This window comes from Otolemur garnettii, unplaced genomic scaffold, assembly GCF_000181295.1.
Source record: "Otolemur garnettii isolate 467f Iridium unplaced genomic scaffold, OtoGar3 scaffold00017, whole genome shotgun sequence".
NCBI classification, from domain to species: Eukaryota; Metazoa; Chordata; class Mammalia; order Primates; family Galagidae; genus Otolemur; species Otolemur garnettii.
The window spans coordinates 13,579,358-13,598,121 of NW_003852412.1; the positions used below are offsets into that span (position 1 = coordinate 13,579,358).

Here is an 18,764-nt window from a genome sequence, read left to right on the forward strand (position 1 = left end):
AAAAAAAAAAAATAGCTGGGTGTTGTGGCAGGCACCTGTGGACAGCTTGAGGCTCTGTCTCAAAAACAAACAAACAAACACTACTCAAGCTATCACCATCACAATACCAGCACTGGGATTATCAATGAATTATCAATTAATGTCTTTAATTTCCTTTAAAGAATCCCTGTGTGCTTGGGTTCATATGACTGCATTACTGTTTGTGGTGTGTGTACTGGGCATAAGTGGGAGATAAGAATATAAATATTAAACAAAGTCCCTCAGAAGAGTTCTAAGACTTTCCATGGGACTAGGTCTCAGGATGCTTCCCACAGAAAAGACATCAAAAATGTTAAAAAATTGGTGGTACTTTAGTAAATTTAATAGTTATTAGGTTGATCCTCCAAGATAACACTCTTGTAGAAGGAAAAGGGCAACTAAGGGGACAAAAAAAGCATACGTATATTAAAATAACTCAAGAGAACACTACAGTAGTTGTATATACACCTTTCTTGCTTCATTTTCAGCGTAATGGAGACTATGAAAATCCCTTTCACACAGTTCTGTGCTCCTCAGGTATAACAGACAGTAACCTAGATTTTGACTGCTTCACCACCACCACCATGTACGGTTTCTAACCTCCACTGGGCCTCTAAACTCCCTGGTATTTATGGCTGAAAATCTCTCCCATTATCCATTCTTCTTCCCAAGGCTCTGACCAACCATTATAGTCCCTACACTAGGCAGGTGGCCTAGAATGTAAACTCTATGAAGGCATAGCTCTTTGTTCACAGATGTTATCTCATGCGCTTAGAACAGTGCCTGACACATCATGGGTACTTAAATATTTGTTGAATGAATGAATGGAGGAAATGGAGTTCATCTACAAAGGAACTCCCTCATAGGCTCCTACCCTTCAACCTACAAACTTACCCTAATCATGTCCTTCCTTACACCATTGCCTTCAGTCTATGAGGAAGATATTCCTATTTAAGGTTAACCACCTATGCTCCAGATCACCCATCTCTTTCCTCAGTAATTATCTCCAATGTAATTTTTATTTATTTTATTTTTTGAGACAAGAGTCTCACTATGTCGCCCTCAGTAGAGTGCCGTAGCATCACAGCTCACAGCAACCTCAAACTCTTGGGCTTAAGCAATTCTCTTGCCTCAGCCTCCCAAGCAGCTGGGACTACAGGTGCCCGTCACAACATCCAGCTATTTTTTGTTGTTGTTGCAGTTGTCCTTGTTGCTTTAGCTGTCCAGGCCTGGTTCGAACCCACCAGCTGTTGTTGCAGTTGTCATTGTTGCTTTAGCTGGCCCACTGGTTTCAAACCCACCCACCATATACACCCTCGGTGTATGTGGCTGGTACTGTAACCACTGTGCTATGGGCGCCAAGCCTTTATTTTTTTGGGATAGTCTCTCTTTGTCACCCTTAGTAGAGTGGCATGGCATCATAGCTCACAGCAACTGCTAACTCTTGGGCTCAAGCGATTCTCTTGCCTCAGCCTCCCAAGTAGCTAGAATGACAGGCATCCACAACGAGGCCCAACTATTTTTACTCTGGCTCAGGCTGGTCTCCAACCTAGGAGCTCAGGCAATCCACCCGCCTTGGCCTCCCAGCATGCCAGGATCACAGGCATGAGCCACTGCGCCCAACCTTTACTGTAATTTCTAAATTTTCTTAGCTATGGATTCCTTTCCCACTGCCTAAAAAGAATGCTTAATCTCATTTCATGAACAGAACTAAAAGAATTTCCTGAACCCTAGAGCTTGCTGAAGGAAGATATATTCTATTTCAAAGATGCTTGGCCTTAAGGAGAAGTCTACATTTCAGTTTACTCTCATCCTCATCCTTTATTACCTTTACTCCCTGGCAATTTGGTTTCCATCCTATACTTCTTAAACTTCAAGGAAAGGTTGCTAAAGGATCAGTTAGATTGGTAAGTAGTGATCTTTTAACAACCTTACCAATCTAATTGATACTTCTTGGCTTATTTGATGTTTCTGCTACATTAGATACTGGCTACTCATTTTTTTTTTTTTTTTCAGACAGTCTTACTCTATCACCCTCGGTAGAGTGCTGTAGTGTCAGAGCTCACAGCACCCTCAAACTCTTGGGCATAAGTGATTCTCTTGCCTCAGCTCCCCAAGTAGGTGAGACTATAGGCACCCGCTACAACACCCGGCTATTTTTTGGCTATAGTTGGCACAGGCTGTATTTGAACCAGCCAGCTTCAGTATATGTGGCTGATGCCCTCGCCACTGAGCTACTGGCACCAAGCCTGGCTACTCATTTCTTAAAACTCAATCTCTTTCCTGGCTTTTGTGACACTTTTCTTCCTCACTCCCTTTCATGGCTTTTATAACAGCATTCACTTATCTTACAGCTCTCTCTCTGCCTGCCCCTTAAGTGATTATTCCTAGAGATGCCTGATATGCTCTTTTCTATAAATACCCTGAATGACCTCATCTACATTCATAGCTTCAACCAATACTTACATATTCTAATGATTACCAAATTTCCCAGCTCTCCTTTCCTGAATATCACACCAACAATATCCAACTGTTAAGACATTCCCATGTTGATGACCATAAATACATCAATTCATCATCTCATCCTGCTGCAAACTTGCTTTTCTCCTCCTATTCAAGGCAATCTCTTTACCTCCCCTACGGCTATCTGGTTCACTGTCAACTCATATAGACAGCGACTACTTAAATATCTGCAATCCAGGTCCTGTTCTATTCTTTTAATTCAAGCCATTATTCTTGACTAAATTGCTACAATTAACATACTTTGCGATTAAATTTGTGTCTCTCAGACCCCACACATTTCTCACACACACCCCTCCCCAAGAACACTTCCTCCATATTACAGCCTGAGCAGCTAATGTGAAATGCAAGCACTATCAATTCAAAATTGTTCTACTGTTCACCAATACTTAAGCAATAGCTTCCAAAGAGGAGTACAGAAGAAATTAGTTTTCTCCTCTTTTATTTCTATTTTTATATGTCTTACTTACTTACTATATACAAGGTTGGACAACTAAAGTTCATGAATTCATCCTAGAAAAAGTGCTACCCACCTCATTGCTAAATATCACTACAGTCACCAGACAGTGATATTATCACTATCAAGTGCAAAGGGAGTACTTCGAAAGCGACTGTAGTGATATTCAGCAATGAAGTATATAGTGCATTTTTTCTTCTTCTTTTTTTTTTTTTTTTAAATTTTTGGCTGGGGCTGAGTTTGAACCCGCCACCTCCAGCATATGGGGCCAGCGTCCTACTCCTTTGAGCCACAGGCACTGCCCCATAGTGCATTTTTCTAGAGTGAGTTTGTGAACTTAATTTTCCAACCTCATATTAATATGCATTTACATATTTATTTACAGTACATATATTTATATGTTAATATATATGCAGGACATGCAAGTTATTAAATATATGAGGGATGATGTTAAAATCTTTTATTAATTTAATAGGTACCACTGTACCAATAATGTGACGACCACTAATCTAGAGGAAAACACCCTCCTCCTAATAAGACAGTCATGATTTAGATTCTGACAACCTAGTTTTCTTTCCCACTGGGTTTCCAGTCAAATCACCCTCACGACTAACTTTCTAAGTGGCATACTACCTCTACAGCTTTCCCTATACCACTGCTCTGCCTGAAATGCCCTAGCAATTTCTTCATAGATCCTCCCCCCCAACTCTTATTTGTTCATTAAGGCTCAAAACAAACTGAAGTTTTCTCTCCAAGGTAGAGGTGGGCACCTTCTCTATGATCTCAAACACAAAGCACATCTCTATTACAGCACTTAAATCAAAGCACTGATATTTCTTGTTTACATATCTGTCTACTCATCTTTGTACTGCCAGTGCCTGGCATGAGTCATGACACAAATTAAGTGCTTAATGTTTTTTACAAGTGCTCAAGAAGCACAGTTTAAGGGGACACACTGTATCAACACCTTAGTTACCCGACACAGTTGAAAGAGCAAGTTCTCTGTTTTCCTGAGGTTGGGGATGATAATCAATTTAAAGATTTTAATTTAACATGTGTTTACATCATACCTTGAGTTTTCAGGTGTTGGTTATAGGGAGAGATTTTTTGAAAGCCAATGCTTTATCATCCACCAAATTCCAATCAATTAACTGTCAACAGTGTCAACACTTCCTGAAAGATACCTTATATAAATTCAAAGCTAAAGGCTCAGTGATTCTGGTCAAACATGGCAAATTAATTGTCCCCATTTATCTTCCCTTTCTAAAATTCCATTAAAATGAAAATAAAGAGGAAAAGAGGGTATAAACCTATAATGCCAAAAAATATAAAAAGTGGCATCAGTTCATAAGTAATTTTAATACAGCTTTCAAAGATAGAAAATAGGAGGAACACTACCTGACTTGGCAAAACCAAGGAAACTGTAACTAAAGTGCTTGCAAAGGCGGAACTAAGTGAACTACTTACTAGCCAGAATTTAGAGGAAAAGGGCCTGCTGAGGAGACTTAGAGGCTGACTAAAGGTTTAAGAAACACAGCAATGAGACTCCCCGCTCCCTTCTACTCCTATAATCAACCAAATACCTTTCCCAATTGCAAAAGACAGGAATGGACCTTAAAATAGGATCATTAAGAGAAAGGCTGCAAACAGAATCATGCCCCCTCAAAAACCCTCCTCTTCCTGACTTTCAGATTACAGCTAATAACATCCTCCAAGTTACACATATAATAGAAGAATACACTTACCTTGCTCTCAGAATGCCAAGAGGTGTAATTTCCAAAATGAAATAAAAAATTAAACCAACAGGAAAGAACACAAAAGACAATTTAGGGAAGACAGAACAAGACTTCAAAACACTATAAATGTCCTTAAATAAGTTAAAGACAACTTGTAAATTAATTATGTAGAAACCAAAGATCCAAGAAACTAAAGAGAAGATAAAGGAAAATGTCAGGCATGTGGCTCATGCCTGGAATCCTAGCACTTTGGGAGGGGAGCAAGTGGATCACTTGAGCTCAGATGTTCTACTAAAAACAGGAAAAAAAAAAAAACTAGCTGGGCATCAGGGTGGGCACCTGTAATCCTAGCTACTTGAGAGGGTGAGGCAAAGAGAATCACTTGAGCCCAAGAGTTTGAGGTTGCTGTGAGCAACGACATCACAGCACTCTACTAGGGGCAACAGAGAGAGGCTCCATCTTGAAAAATAAACAGGCATGGCACCTGTAGCTCCATGGCTAGAGCACCAGCCACATACACCAGAGCTGGTGAGTTCAAATCCGGCCTGAGCCTGCCAAACAATGACAAATACAACCAAAAAATAGCCAGTTGTTGTGGCGGGCACCTGTAGTCCCAGCTACTTGGAAGGCTGAGGCAAGAGAATCATTTAAGCCCAGGAGTTGGAAGTTGCTGTATGCTCTAATACCACAGGATTTACCAAGGGTAACATAGTGAGACTCTGTCTCAAAATAAATAAATATAATATATGAATAAATAAATCTCTTAGAAGGCAAAATAAAAAGGAAAAAATATAAAAAGAAAAAGGGTAGACAAGATGAAAAGGAAGTTTGTCATACAACTAACAGGCAGTTCATAAAAAGCAGAAAGAAAATGGGTAAGAAAGTATTTTTTAAGAATAGAAGAACTTGGGGCAGCACCTGTGGCTCCATGAGTAGGGCACCAGCCCCATATACCAAGGGTGGCTGGTTCAAACCAGTCCCAGGCCAAATTGCAACAAAAAATAGCCATGTGTTGTGGCAGGTGCCTGTAGTCCCAGCTACTTGGGAGGCTGAGGCAAGAGAATCACTTAAGCCTAAGAGCTGGGAGGTTGCTGTGAGCTGTGAAACACAGCACTCTACTGGAGACAAAGTGAGATTCTGTCCCTTAAAAACAAAAAAAAAAAGAAAAGAACTCTCAAATTTAGGAAAAGGCGTTCCCAGGTTCAAAGGGTCTACCCGTGACCAAAAGAACAAATGATAAACCCTTCACACTATATTATCATAAAATTTTATAATAGCATTAAAGAAAAAAAAAGGAAAATCCTAAAACCTTCCAAAGTGGAGGAAAAAATCATACATGTAGGAACAGGATCAGAAACATCAGGCTACAACAACCACGGAAAAACTTAAGGCTATCTGATAAGCAGAATAAGCAACTTAAAAGGAAATCAGACTTCCCTCCAAAAGCAGAAAGCTTCAGAAATCAAAACAGTGTCAGGTAATTTAAAAAACAAGTCCATTTAGAAATTCCATAAAGAGGCATAGAAATGCCATAAAGAGGCCATAGAGGTAACTCAGAGTGGGAAAGGGGCCTAACTGGTAAGGACTGCTAAAAGTAATCAGGTTTAAAGAGATAAGAGATCAGTTTCAAGTTGTCCGAGCTCTTTTAGCTCATAAAAAATAGATATACAGCTCAATCAAATTTCTTCCAACTCAATTTAAAATTCTAGTTTTTGCAACTTGAAAGCAGAGAGAAGCAGCAGCTTCAGGAGTCACTGAAGCTTTTGAATGCACAAAAGTTTCTCACATTTATCAATGTGAGAATCAAGCATCATTTATCAAATGCAGTCTCAGAGTATGGTCCCTGGACCAGCATTATCAGTATCACCTGGGAATTCGTTAGAAGAGCAAATTCCTGGGGGCCACATTTAGATCCACTGAATCAAAACTGCTGGGGGTGAAGGAAACCCAGGAATGTGCATTCTCTTTTCAATAAGCCCTCTGGGTGATTCTGCAGGTTCAAAATTGAGAACCACTGATCTAATATTAATTTCAGCCACTGTCATACTATCCTCTGGTCTCCCTTTTTCAGTCAAGAGGTAAAGCATTTCCAAACTAACTGTACCTGGCCTCGATTAGAGAATCAATCACTAACACACAGTAGTAGTTTAAAAAAAAAAAAAACTTAATAAATAAGGCATCAGGCTTCCTATGTCTTTCTTTAGCCAGAGGGTTTTAAAAACACATTGAATATGAATGCCTTTAGGGCAGGGCATACTCCCTTCACTTTCCCACAGTCCCCACCAATTCCTACTGTCTTTTACCTTATACTTTCACACATTTTTCTGCCCAGTGAGAGCATTAGAGTTTGAGTCCACTGAAGAAAATAATCCCAAAACAATAACAATTTTAAACCTGGGTACAACATGGTCCTACCTTCTTTAACAAATGAGGGACTAACTTACCACTACCCTCATGATGATTCAGAAAATTTACAACATGCTATAACTGGCCCTTATACTTGGAGGTCTCCACTTATAAGTCCCAGAAAAAATGTTTCAAGATATATCTCAAGCTTTCTTTTTCTGGTACGAGCTCTTCAGAGAAATAGATCATGCCTACATAAGTATTTCAGAGGTTCCTGTGCCAAGGGCAGTTAAGAGGGCTGATTGATGGAATTCATATTTTATTATCAGTTTTGGAAACTCTACCAAATATAATAACATCACATCACTTATAAGAAGATACTTCAGTGTATTCAAAATGTAGCTGACCCTTAAACAACATGGGTTTGAACTGTAGGAGTCCACTTATACATGGATTTTTTTCAATAAATATATGAGAATATTTTTTGGAGATTTTCAACAATTTGGAATAACTTGCAGATGAACTATATAGCCTAAAAATATTGAAAAAATTAAGAAAAACTTAGATATGTCATGAATACATAAAACATGTAGATTCTAGTCTATTTTTAATCATTTACTACCATAAAATACACAAATATTATAAGAGGTTAAAATATATTAAAACTTACACACACTTTAAACTGTAGTTGTCCAGCATTTCAAAATAAATAAATCCAGCTAAGCACCATTGTAAAAAAAAAAAAGAAAGAAAGGAAAGAAAATTTGTGAAACTGTGGCCACAGCTATACCAGCAGGGATAAAAACTCTGCCAGTCTTGCCAAAATTCCTTTTCATCTCATATTGAAAATGCACATTCTGTGTGGGTGCAGGATTGCTATATGAAAAGGTATACCTACAGACTCTAGAGATTTGCTAAAAAGCAAAGTCATCATAGGACAAATGAAAGCAGAAAGAGGGTGAAGGATCTAAAGCTGCAGAATATAAAGCCAGCAAAGGATGGTTTGATGATTTTAGAAAGGTTGGCAGGGTAGCTCACCTCTGTAATCCTACCATTTAGGGAGAAAGACTGCCCAAGGCTAGGAGTTCAATCAAGATCAGCCTGGGCAATAGGGAGACTCTTATCTCTAGAAATATAAAAAATAATCCAGGAATAGTAGTCTCAGTCCCCAGTCCCAGTTATTTGGGAGGGTGAGGTGGGAAGAACACTTGAGCCTAGGAGTTTGAGCTTGTGCGCTATGAAGCCACTGCAATTTAGTTGGAGCAACAGAGAGACTCTGTCTCAAAGGGAAAAAAGAGCTTTGGCTTTAAAAATGTCAAGATAAGAGGAAGGAAAAGAAGCAAGGAAGGAAAGGAAGGAAGCAAGCAAGGAAAAGGAGCTTCTGCCAATCAAGTGGCAGAATGTTTTACCATTTTCCCCATACTAACATAGGCATAGCTAGAAATATCAACTTAACAGTAATAAAATACTAAATGAAAGCAGCTATCAAAATAGACAACTAAAATTCTATAGATTATCCATTGAGGAAGGAAAGGGGAGGAAAGATCCATTCTAGAACTACTCTTTTTTTAAATCACAGAATCTCCAGAAAGATGAGTTTAAGACTGACTTGAGAGTCTTCACATTCAGCTTAATGTATACAGATTCCTGGCCATACTGAGTAAACCCAAGCAGGACTCTGTAAACATCTTGGGAAATGGCAGGGCGATTAAGTAAAGCACAAAAATTTTAATGTTAAAAGCCAAGAGATAGTGATTCATAACACAGTTAAGACAAAACAGCACTGTCTTACAAGGAATAAGCAAAAAGGCACAGAAAGGTAAAGGGATTAGCTAAGCCACTTAAATATTACAGTACATTCAAAATAACCATCCTATATAAGTTCGGGAATGTATAGACTTACCTTTACCTTCCATGAAGAAGACTGACAGAAATTTCTAGTATGAGTATTTTGAGCTCTTTGACAGTCAAATTCCCTAGAGACCCTTTTTAAGAGCCTAATGAGGAAACTGAAAGTAACTAGAGCAGAAAATTCCACCTCACACACAAAAAGTCTTATTCAGAATAACCGTCTTAAACTACTAATAAATACTTACATGAAACAGAAGATAGATAACTACTGAAGTAAAATCGAGGCATATATAAATTTAAAGGTAAAAGAAACCAACAATCCACCTAGAAAAATTCTTGGAAAAATAATTCTGATGTAACTGGTGCTGATAATAATAATTCTGATCCAACTATATGCTTAATTGCTAGAAATAGGGATTTTCTGTATACTAAAATCAGTATCTAACTCCGCAAATTCTTTCAACTAGTATTGCCCATGTGTGATGTACTATGAACTAATTGGTTTTGGAAACAATGCATGTACCCAGAGAGATGTGTATCAGAGCTATGCCTTTCTGCACACTTCTATTAAGACTCTCCAATTAAGGATAGTGATAAGTTAGGAACAAACCTTTCTACCGGGGGAGGGAGCAGTCAAGTACATTCTCTTCTATGGGGGTCTGGCCTCTGAGGCATGTGGCCACATGGATCCAGACATGCTAATAGACATGACATAATAAACATGACTTTAAATGACCTTATAAAGTAATGAAAACTGCTTGACATCTCTGATCCCTCAGCACAACTTTTTGTTTCTGTTTAATTTCCATTAACTCTTGCTCAGTAATTTTATAGTAAGCCCTCAATTCTTAGCAACCACTCTGCCTTGAGGACTTGGCATTGATCCTTTCCAAAAGAGAACATGGAAACTCCATGTTTTACAGAAGAACATTAAAATAAGATTGTCCATAAAGAGGAGCTTTTTTTTTTTAGTTTTTGACCAGGGCTGGGTTTGAACCTGCCACCTCCAGCATATGGGACCAGCACCCTATCCTTTTGAGCCACAGGTGCCGCCCAAGAGGAGATATTTTTTTAAGCTAATATGAAGTGTTAAAAGATTCAGGTCATTTTCCAAAGCTAAAGAAACAACAAAGGTAAACTGCACTATGAAGATAAAATATTGATTAGACTGCTAATTTTATGGATTTTATAAACAATTTTATTTTCTGACACAAGATAGAAAACAGTGACTTTTCCCCTTCCTTTAGGAGTATCCTTTAATAGAGAAAAGATAGCTAAGTATAAATGAAATTCAGTTCTTAACTACGTCAAATGTTAGTCCTACGTATGAAAAATTCTTTTAGATACACAAGAGCATACTGGCTTCACAATCCATTACAGTCCATTACTGGGGAGTGGGACAACAACTTCCTAACTTATAGTTTCAAAATAGTTTGTTTGTTTGTTTCTGAGACAGTCTTACTTTGTCTTCCTCAGTAGAGTCCCATGGAGTCATCACTCACAGCAATCTCAAACTCTTGGGCTCAAGTATTCTCTTGCCCTAGCCTCCCAAGTACCTGGGACTACAAGCGCCTGCCACAACGCTTGGCTCTTTTTAGAGACAAGGTTTTGCTCTGGCTCAGGCAGGTCTCATACCTGTGAGCTAAGGCAATCCACCAGCCTCAGCCTTCCAGAGTGCTAGAATTATAGGCATAAGCCACCATGCTCGGCCCCTGGAAGAACAGTTTTTTTCTTTGCAAGGGCACTAAAACAATGCCTCTATAAATTTATTTTAAATGTAGTTCCCAGAGAAGTGAACAGATTTTTTTAAAACTTTCTTTTCTTTCTAGAGACAGGGTCTCACTATGTTGTCTAGGCAGGAGTGCAGTGGCTACTCACAGGTGTGATCCCACTACTGATCAGCACGGGAGTTCTGACCTGCTCCTTTTCCAACCTGGGCCTGCACATCCCTTCTTAGGCAACCTGATGCCCCCACCCCCAGTTCCCAGGAGGTCACCATATTGATGCCGAACTTAGTGCTGACACCCAATGGGCATAACACACTATAGCCCGGAACTCTTGGACTCAAGCAATCCTCCTGTCCCAGCCTTCCCAGTACCTGGAACAATTTTTTAAAAACTTTTAAAAACAAAATGGAAAATAAAATGCAAGTAGAAGGAAAAAGCAAAGCATAAAAATGATGATCTATGTCAGTAATTTCATCCTCTTTCCTCAAAAATGTTGCTTAAAACAAGCAGCATTGATTCTTACCAATTTCATCTTTTTTTCCTTTCATTTTAAAGAGATCTCTTTCTCTGTTAACAGAGTGGTCATGTTCTAATTTTGTATTATTATATAAAGAGTTGTACTGTAAAAATTAAGTTTCTTTTACCTAAAATTAAGATTCTAATTATGTATACTATTTTAGTCACATGTTGAAGACCATTGAAAGATGAGCTTTTTAAAAGTTTTTACATACTCTTGCAATATTCATTAAGATTTTAAAATTTAAAAAAAATCTGAAAATTTTATCAATACTTTTTAAAATACTAACCTTCAGAAATGAAATCTCAATTCTGGTAGATGGGCTAAAATCTATATAAGTACTCTTTATGACATGTAGCTTTTTTTTTTTTTTTTTTGAGACAGAGCCTCAAGCTATCCCCCTGGATAGAGTGCGGTGAAATCATAGCTCACAGCAACCTCCAACTCCTGGGCTCAAGCAAGTCTCCTGCCTCTGCCTCCCAAGTAGCTGGGACTACAGGCATCCACCACAACGCCAGGATATTTTTTGGTTGCAGCCATCATTGTTGTTTGGTGGGCCAGGGCTCATTTTGAACCTGCCACCTTAGGTGTATGTGGCTGGCACCTTAGCCACTTGAGCCATAGGTGCCGAGCCAACATGTAGATTCTTTTGAAATGAAGACATTTCATGAAATTAAAACTTTACGATGCCTCAAAATCAGTCGCTTTTTCAAAAATTAACTGAGAAATCTTTTTGATCTTTAGGAAAATCTTGCTCATTCTGCAAATATAATGAAACTCAAACTGCCAGGTCATCCTACTGTATTAGCTACAGGTTATAGGCACTACAAATACACACACAAAAAATTGCATACTTCATTCAACTAGACATGCCCTAACTAACTGAAATATAAATTTATTTAAAATGTTTTACAGTCATTTAAAAATTATATCAGAAAAACATCAGGAAATAATAAATACTTGGGACTCATTTTCTCTGCTCTTCAGTCCAGTTAGTTGAATCAACCCTAAATAAACAATCCAGTAACTAAAAATTAAACACTTCAACTAAATACCAAAGGACAAAAAAAAAGAAAAAAATCACATGGAAGTGGGGAAGTTATTTTGAAATGTACCTTTTCATTTGAGAAATGTAATCACTCAAAACTATAAACTGAATAAAGAAAGTTTCTTTTGTCAACCCCTTAACTAACTCGGAATTCACTTTTTTTATTTGTAGGATTAAATTTGGCTTTTATTTCATTCGAATAAGGAGGCACAAGCACTTTTTTGTTACATGTATGAATTGTATAGTGGTGAAGTCAGGGCTTTCAACATACTCATCACCCAAATCATGCACCTTGTCCCTAATAGGTAGTTTTTGATCCCTCACCCCACCCCACCCCTTCTGAGTCTCCAAAGTCCATCATATCGCTCTGTATCATGCATACCTATCGCATAGCTCCTACTTAGAAGTGAGTACATGTGGTATTTGTTTTTCCGTTCCAGAGATAATTCACTTAGGATAACAGCCTCCAGTTCCATCCAAGTTGCCTTCTCTCCTTTCATACAACACCCAAATTCATTATTTCATGACTCATCTGAGAATCAGTGGCTCATACCAAACTGTTTCCTACATTATTACCTCTGCATATGAAATGCCTTAACTCTGAAAAAATTCACTCACCCAACTAACTACACATCTCTCAATCACCATCCCTCCACTCCCCTTCCTGGAACTTTCCAGGACCTCCCCCATCTATCCACTTCCTCTACCCATCCAGGGTTCTTTGTTCTGGCATGGTGTTTCCACAGGACACAACATAAAAAAACCAAATGTTAAATGATTTTAAAAACTGGTTTCTCACCCTACTTCCCTGGTCCTTCATGTTACTACTCTGCTTAAAACCTGTTAGTGTTTTCCACAGCCAAGAGGGCAGTGTTTTTCAAATTACCACTTGCCAATAAATATAGTGGTTCCCCACCAACAACCACTTTCTTAAAAATAAAATGGACTACAATAGTATAAAAACTACCAGAGTGTATCGCATAAAGGTATTATTTTGTGACATTTTAACATTTGTATATGAGCATATTAGGCTGCAATATGTACATATAAAAATGTGTATCTTTCCAATGGGCCACAGCCATAAAAGCTTGAAATACAACAGCCTAATATAACAGGATAAACCAAAGTCTTTCATTTGATCTACTAGGCTCTCTAACCTGGCTCCTGTGTGGGGCTCTAGACCTCTTGCTACATCAAAAGGACCTCAAGCAAAGAAAGTTCCTCATGCCAAACTTTTTTGTAGTTCCTGCCTTAGTGCTATCAACCACTGTTCCCTCTGCCTTGAATGCCCTTTCATTTATCTAGGAGACCTGTCCTCATCTTTCAGCATTTAATGCTTTCCACCTCTGCCACAAGGCCTTTTTCTTCCCTCAGTAGCTAATGCTACTCTCTCTCTGTGCCTCTATAATGTCCTATAGTTCCTTCAACATTTCACTGTACATTTTAATTTTAGGCTTGAATGTCTTCCTAACTTCTAACTCAAGGGAAGGAGCCTGTTTTTTACTAGTCTCTCTTTCAGCAGGACTAAGCTCTTAAACCTTAATAAGGGATCAAATGTAGCAAAATGAACGAAGTATTAAGAACTTCCACCTAACTTGTCTGTTAGGAATGACAAGGTGGTTACCATTGCAACAAAGCCCATTCATGTTGTGGTGCTGGATCAAGATTTCCGCATTTTTGCTACAACCCCCAGAGAGAAGAATCCTGTAGCCTAAGGTAGAAAGAGGTGCCAGCTTCTTGTCTTTCAGTAAAGGGACTCAGTTAAGGTTGCAATGTTGCAGCACTCACTTCTATGCTTCAGGAAGTTATCTAGGGAAAGGGGGAGAGGAAGGACTCCAGAGGTTCCCACAGGCAGATGAGATAAGTCAGAAACAGGATTATCAGACTCCATTAGCAGGGGATCCCTATTTTATATATGATTAACTGCTTTTTAAAATTTTTTTAATTTTGTTTTTTTGAGACATAGTCTCACGTCGCCCTCAGTAGAGTGCTGTGGCATCACAGCTCATAGCAACCTCAAACTATAATTAGCTCTTAATGGAGAAAGGGAGAGAAAGAATTCTCTTCCCTTGCTGATGGCTCTAGGTTGCCAACGTAAGCTCAGTAAAACAAAAGACAGCACAAGATAACTGGATGAAGTTACTTGATTTCTGTTGCCTACTCTAAGAGTTCTGAAAATAGCTACTGACTCATTGCTGTCATTATGAGATACTACTTGGGATTCAGGGGTCATACCTAACAGGGGCTCCTCACTGAACCTTTGAAGCTTGTCACAGAACTTCATCTTACATACATGAATGCCTTAATTTTTAAGGGATCTGATACACCTGTTTTATAAACTCATGGTTTAGGTGCAATCAAAAACAGTTCAAGCAACATCCAAGAAACTTTGACAGACTCTGCCAAATGTCACTTTCAGCTGTTCTTTTCTGTTTCCACATAATTCATAACTATTACAGGAGTCATAAATTTTTTCCTGCCCAAACTAACCACTGATTTTATTTAAAATAATTCCTTTGCTTAGACTTTGCCCCTAGACTTGCAATTATATCCACAACTAAGGCAAAGATAAATCCTTGTTATAACCTAACAGTTTTATTTGTAAATATATTTTTGTAAATATGTAAAACTCTTCACTCCCTATTAAATTTTAGATACTGGTCAGAATAAGGTATAGCCTGGGTAAAACTTTAAAGCCATTTTAAGCTGTTTCCTTTTATTTTAAATATGTCCAGACACTTACGCTAATTCCATGAACGTTCATTAGGTATGAAAACTCCAGCATGTGCCTTTACCGTATATTCTTGTACTTCTCTTCCTATCAACAACTCCGAGAAGCCACTATCAATCAAAAAGGGTCAGAGGTCCAAATATGGGTTTTTAGAAAATTAGCACCACAAATGTTTGCTCCTTTCCCTCTAGGGGAAAGAGTCCACACTTAAGGCTTTATTAACTAAAAGGCAAAGAAACTTGATTATAGACAAATTTAGTTACGCTAAGTGTCTAAATGTGTGTTACATGGGGAAGGGGGCTTATTTTCCTACTTTAAATACTAGTCCCCTTAGTATAAAGTTCATCCCAAACTTCCCTTGGTAAAAATGACAGTTCATGGACCTTAAAGATTGTGGAGAACTGAATTTCTTCCATGGTGCTACCACTACACACAATCTAGAGAGAAAACAGCCTTCAACAAGAAAAATGCCGTTTATTATTTGCTCCAATATATTTTAAACTGAGGAGCTACAGATGCTCAAAGGAAGCCATATTTCAAAGATTTTTAATAGTGGTATTTTTCAGTATTTTATCTAAAAATTGGTGCAATTCACTCAAAGCATTTTCCAAATGCCATTGTTTTCTAGCTTATGTGCTTAAAACTGCTTGGGGGGTGGGAGGAGTCTCCATCTGAAAGATCTACTTCAAGAAACCAACTAATGATCAATCAAATGGAGAGAAGAAGAAGAAGAAAAAAAACTTCATTTTACAAGTTGGAAAAATCGTTCAAAGTCATCTCATCTAATCTTCATTTTACAGATAAGAAAACAGTCCACTGAGGTTAAGTCATTTGCCTCAGAGCACTAAGCTACTAATAGCAGCACTAGAAATAGAATGAGGTATTTTAATTACTATTAGCAATACCCCAAATCATGCAAGTTATACTCTCATAACTTGTCACTTAAGGTTTAAAAACCATTATCACGTTCTCAATAATTTCCGAGGAAGGACTCCATGGTCTAAATTTTCAAAGTTACGCGAATTAATAAACTTCAAATTCTAACTCCAATTAAAAGGTACTTTTCTCTGAAAGTTTCAATAAGTGTGTGTACATCCCTAAACCATCACATGAATTTCAGAGTCCATTCTTTTAAATCCTGCCTCTCAACTACACTTTATATGTGTTTGTTCAGCATTAAAAAAAAGAAAATTCTGCAAGTTGCTCTTAGACAAAATGAGTAGATCATTACTCCATTAACACAGGTTTGCAGATTAAATGAGACAGTCACATTTTATCAATTTAATAAAAGGTTGGGAAATAGTGCTCTTGGTTTGCTTTGGGGCTGAAAGATGATGTAGATATGATATTGTAAACACTAACTGAAGGTCTGAGCTTAAATGAGAATTAGAATAACAAAAAAAGTGAAGAACAAGTTACTTCAACTAAAAGCTTTTTCCTACCCAGTGCACCGGCACTGTGGAGATGGCATCAGCTAAGATTTTCATTTTAATGCCCCCAATGAATCAATTCTATGTTTTAGCTTGAGATAGTCAAGGGCAAAACAGAGGGCACAGTGAGGGCAACATTTACACTGGATCACTTTCAAGGACAGTAGTCTAACCACTCATTACAATCGTTCCTTTGTGCAACTGATATTCTAAAAGTACAGAGGGAATGTAGTACTTCTCTTTGAAATATACTATCAGCAAAATCTAAGATAACATGATTCTGATCACAAACTGAAGCAGCAGTTTAACCAGTAAAGTGTAGAATGCGTTGTTTACAAATATTTTTCATTAAACTACGCTGAAGTTACAAACGACATACACACGTGTTCCTTAATTCTAACCTCTGCTGTCACGCTACAAAAATATGCCTTCTTAAAAGGGTTACCACGCCTATAGTTTTAAAGTGTAACCAGCTTAGCAAGCTGGCAAATTTGTTTGAAAACACACTCACCACCACCGTTCAATCACACACATACCTAAACAGATTCGAAGCTGTGTTAAGGAAAAATCCTTACCCCATTTTGCCCAATGAAAACTCGCTCTGAAGTTTCAGCTCTTATGCCACGGAATAACTTCCAAAGGAATTTCTCCGTCTGCTATTTCGCAGTTGCTTTTCAACCCCCCCAGATCCTCTTCCGGAGGTATTTCAATGATGCTGACAATTCAATTAGTTCTCTTGGATAAAATGATTTCTCTCTCGTATATACCAAAACGTTCAAAGAGAGGCGGCATTTGCTTAACAGAGCTAAAATGCCGTGCGGAGCAGATAGCAGTCCACTCTATTCCACACACAAAAAAGAGTCTTACATGTAGGAAAATGCAGAATCCAGCTTCACGGAGTCCTATAAAAAATGAGTTCGCTGGTCATTTCGCTCATGTCCTCCTTGACACTCAAGAGCGCAAGGTAACTCGGCCTTTTCGGTGCTAAGGCTGCGGGTTCAAATTTCTCCACCACACCAAGTCCCTGGGGGGTGGAGCGTGCAATTGAACGCAACGTGCACTTGAATAAAAATCCTAAAAGCAGCAATGCCACTGCTTCCCTACGCTCAAGTTAGAAAAAAAGTACATAGAAAAATCTCCTCGAAGTGCAAACCTGGCAGCTCGCGACGTGCACGAACTCCACATTGGAATCTTTTAAATTTCTCTCCTAAGACTCGGAGCGGAGAGGAGGTGGGGAGGAGGAAGGGAAGGCTGGGCAGGATCGATTCATTCTCCCGAGGAGAATAAACGGAGCCATTTCCAGGCTGGCAGCAGGCTGGGGGCGCAGCACACGCCGAGGAGCAGGGGGAGGGGGCCCCGATCCCACCTCCCTCAGCCCCTTCCCGCCTCCCGCTGCCGAGCACAATGGAGCCCGGCTCGTGCCCGGCCCTTCATTCGCGGCTGCCCCCTCTTCCCTCCTCTCTTCAGAGCACAGCGGGTCTGAGGCTCCCGTCGGCGGAGAATGAATGAATCACAGAGCCAAGCCCCACGCTTCCCCTGGCACCCTGCCCCCAGCTCCGGGGCGGGCCGAGCAGGCGGCGGAGGGGGCTGAGGGTCGACGGGCGGCCGCCCGAGCCGAGGCGGGAGGTTAGCCCCGCGTCGGGAGCAGGAGAGCCGGGCTCAAAGCTGTGGTTGAGCCGCCGCTCCAGCGCCCCCACCCCTGTCCCTCGTCTCTCACGCTCCGCGCCGCCGCCACGCGCCGCCTCACATTCCCCGGGCCCCGTCGCCGCCTCTTCACATTTCCATCACCGCCCGCCTCCGCCAGCCTCCGGCTGCAGCTGGGCAGAGCAGTGCCGGCCCGGGCGGCCTGAAGCCCGCCGCTGCCTCCACCTCCCCCGGCCGGCTCTGAGAGCAGAGGGCGCCGCTTCCCCGGTCAGCGCAGCCAGCGTGAGGCGAGCGCGGCAGCAGAGCAGGCTGCGGGGGGCGGGGAGGGGTGGGGAGAACGGGGCGGGGGGGACGAGAGCGGTCCCTCCCCCTGCTCGCCGGAGGGGCGGGAGGCGGCGGCCACAGCGGACCCGCGGCTGAGGGTTGGGGCGCGGGCCAGTCCCGACGGCCCCACGGGTCCTGCGGGCGGCGGGACAAGGCAGCAGCCGCGAGGCAGTGGGGAGGCTGGTGGTCTGGGGCCGAGCCGACCCTCGTGGGGAGTTAGGCCGGCTGGCAGGTCCGTCAGTCAGTCTTTCCTTCCTTCCCCCTCCCCTAGTGACCGGCAGCGGGCGGGCCGTGCGCTCTGCTCCTCGGCTGGCTCCTGGCCCCGCTCCCGGCCGCCACAGCCTCCTCCGCGCCCCACACCAGGTGCTCGCGCTGTGTCTCCATCCTCCCCGCAGGAGGACCTTTAAATAGCAAC

General features: G+C 40.5%; 1 protein-coding gene across 1 annotated transcript in view; it reads right to left on the reverse strand.

Moving 5' to 3' along the window:
* Positions 1–18,024, reverse strand: part of HOMER1 (homer scaffolding protein 1) — a 137,907-nt gene extending 119,883 nt beyond the window's left edge. The window contains exon 1 of the mRNA XM_023510917.1: positions 16,957–18,024. Within this exon, the coding sequence (XP_023366685.1) occupies positions 16,957–16,961 (5 nt within the window). The 5' untranslated portion in view covers positions 16,962–18,024. The remainder of the gene's footprint in view (positions 1–16,956) is intronic.
* Positions 18,025–18,764: the final 740 nt, after the last annotated feature.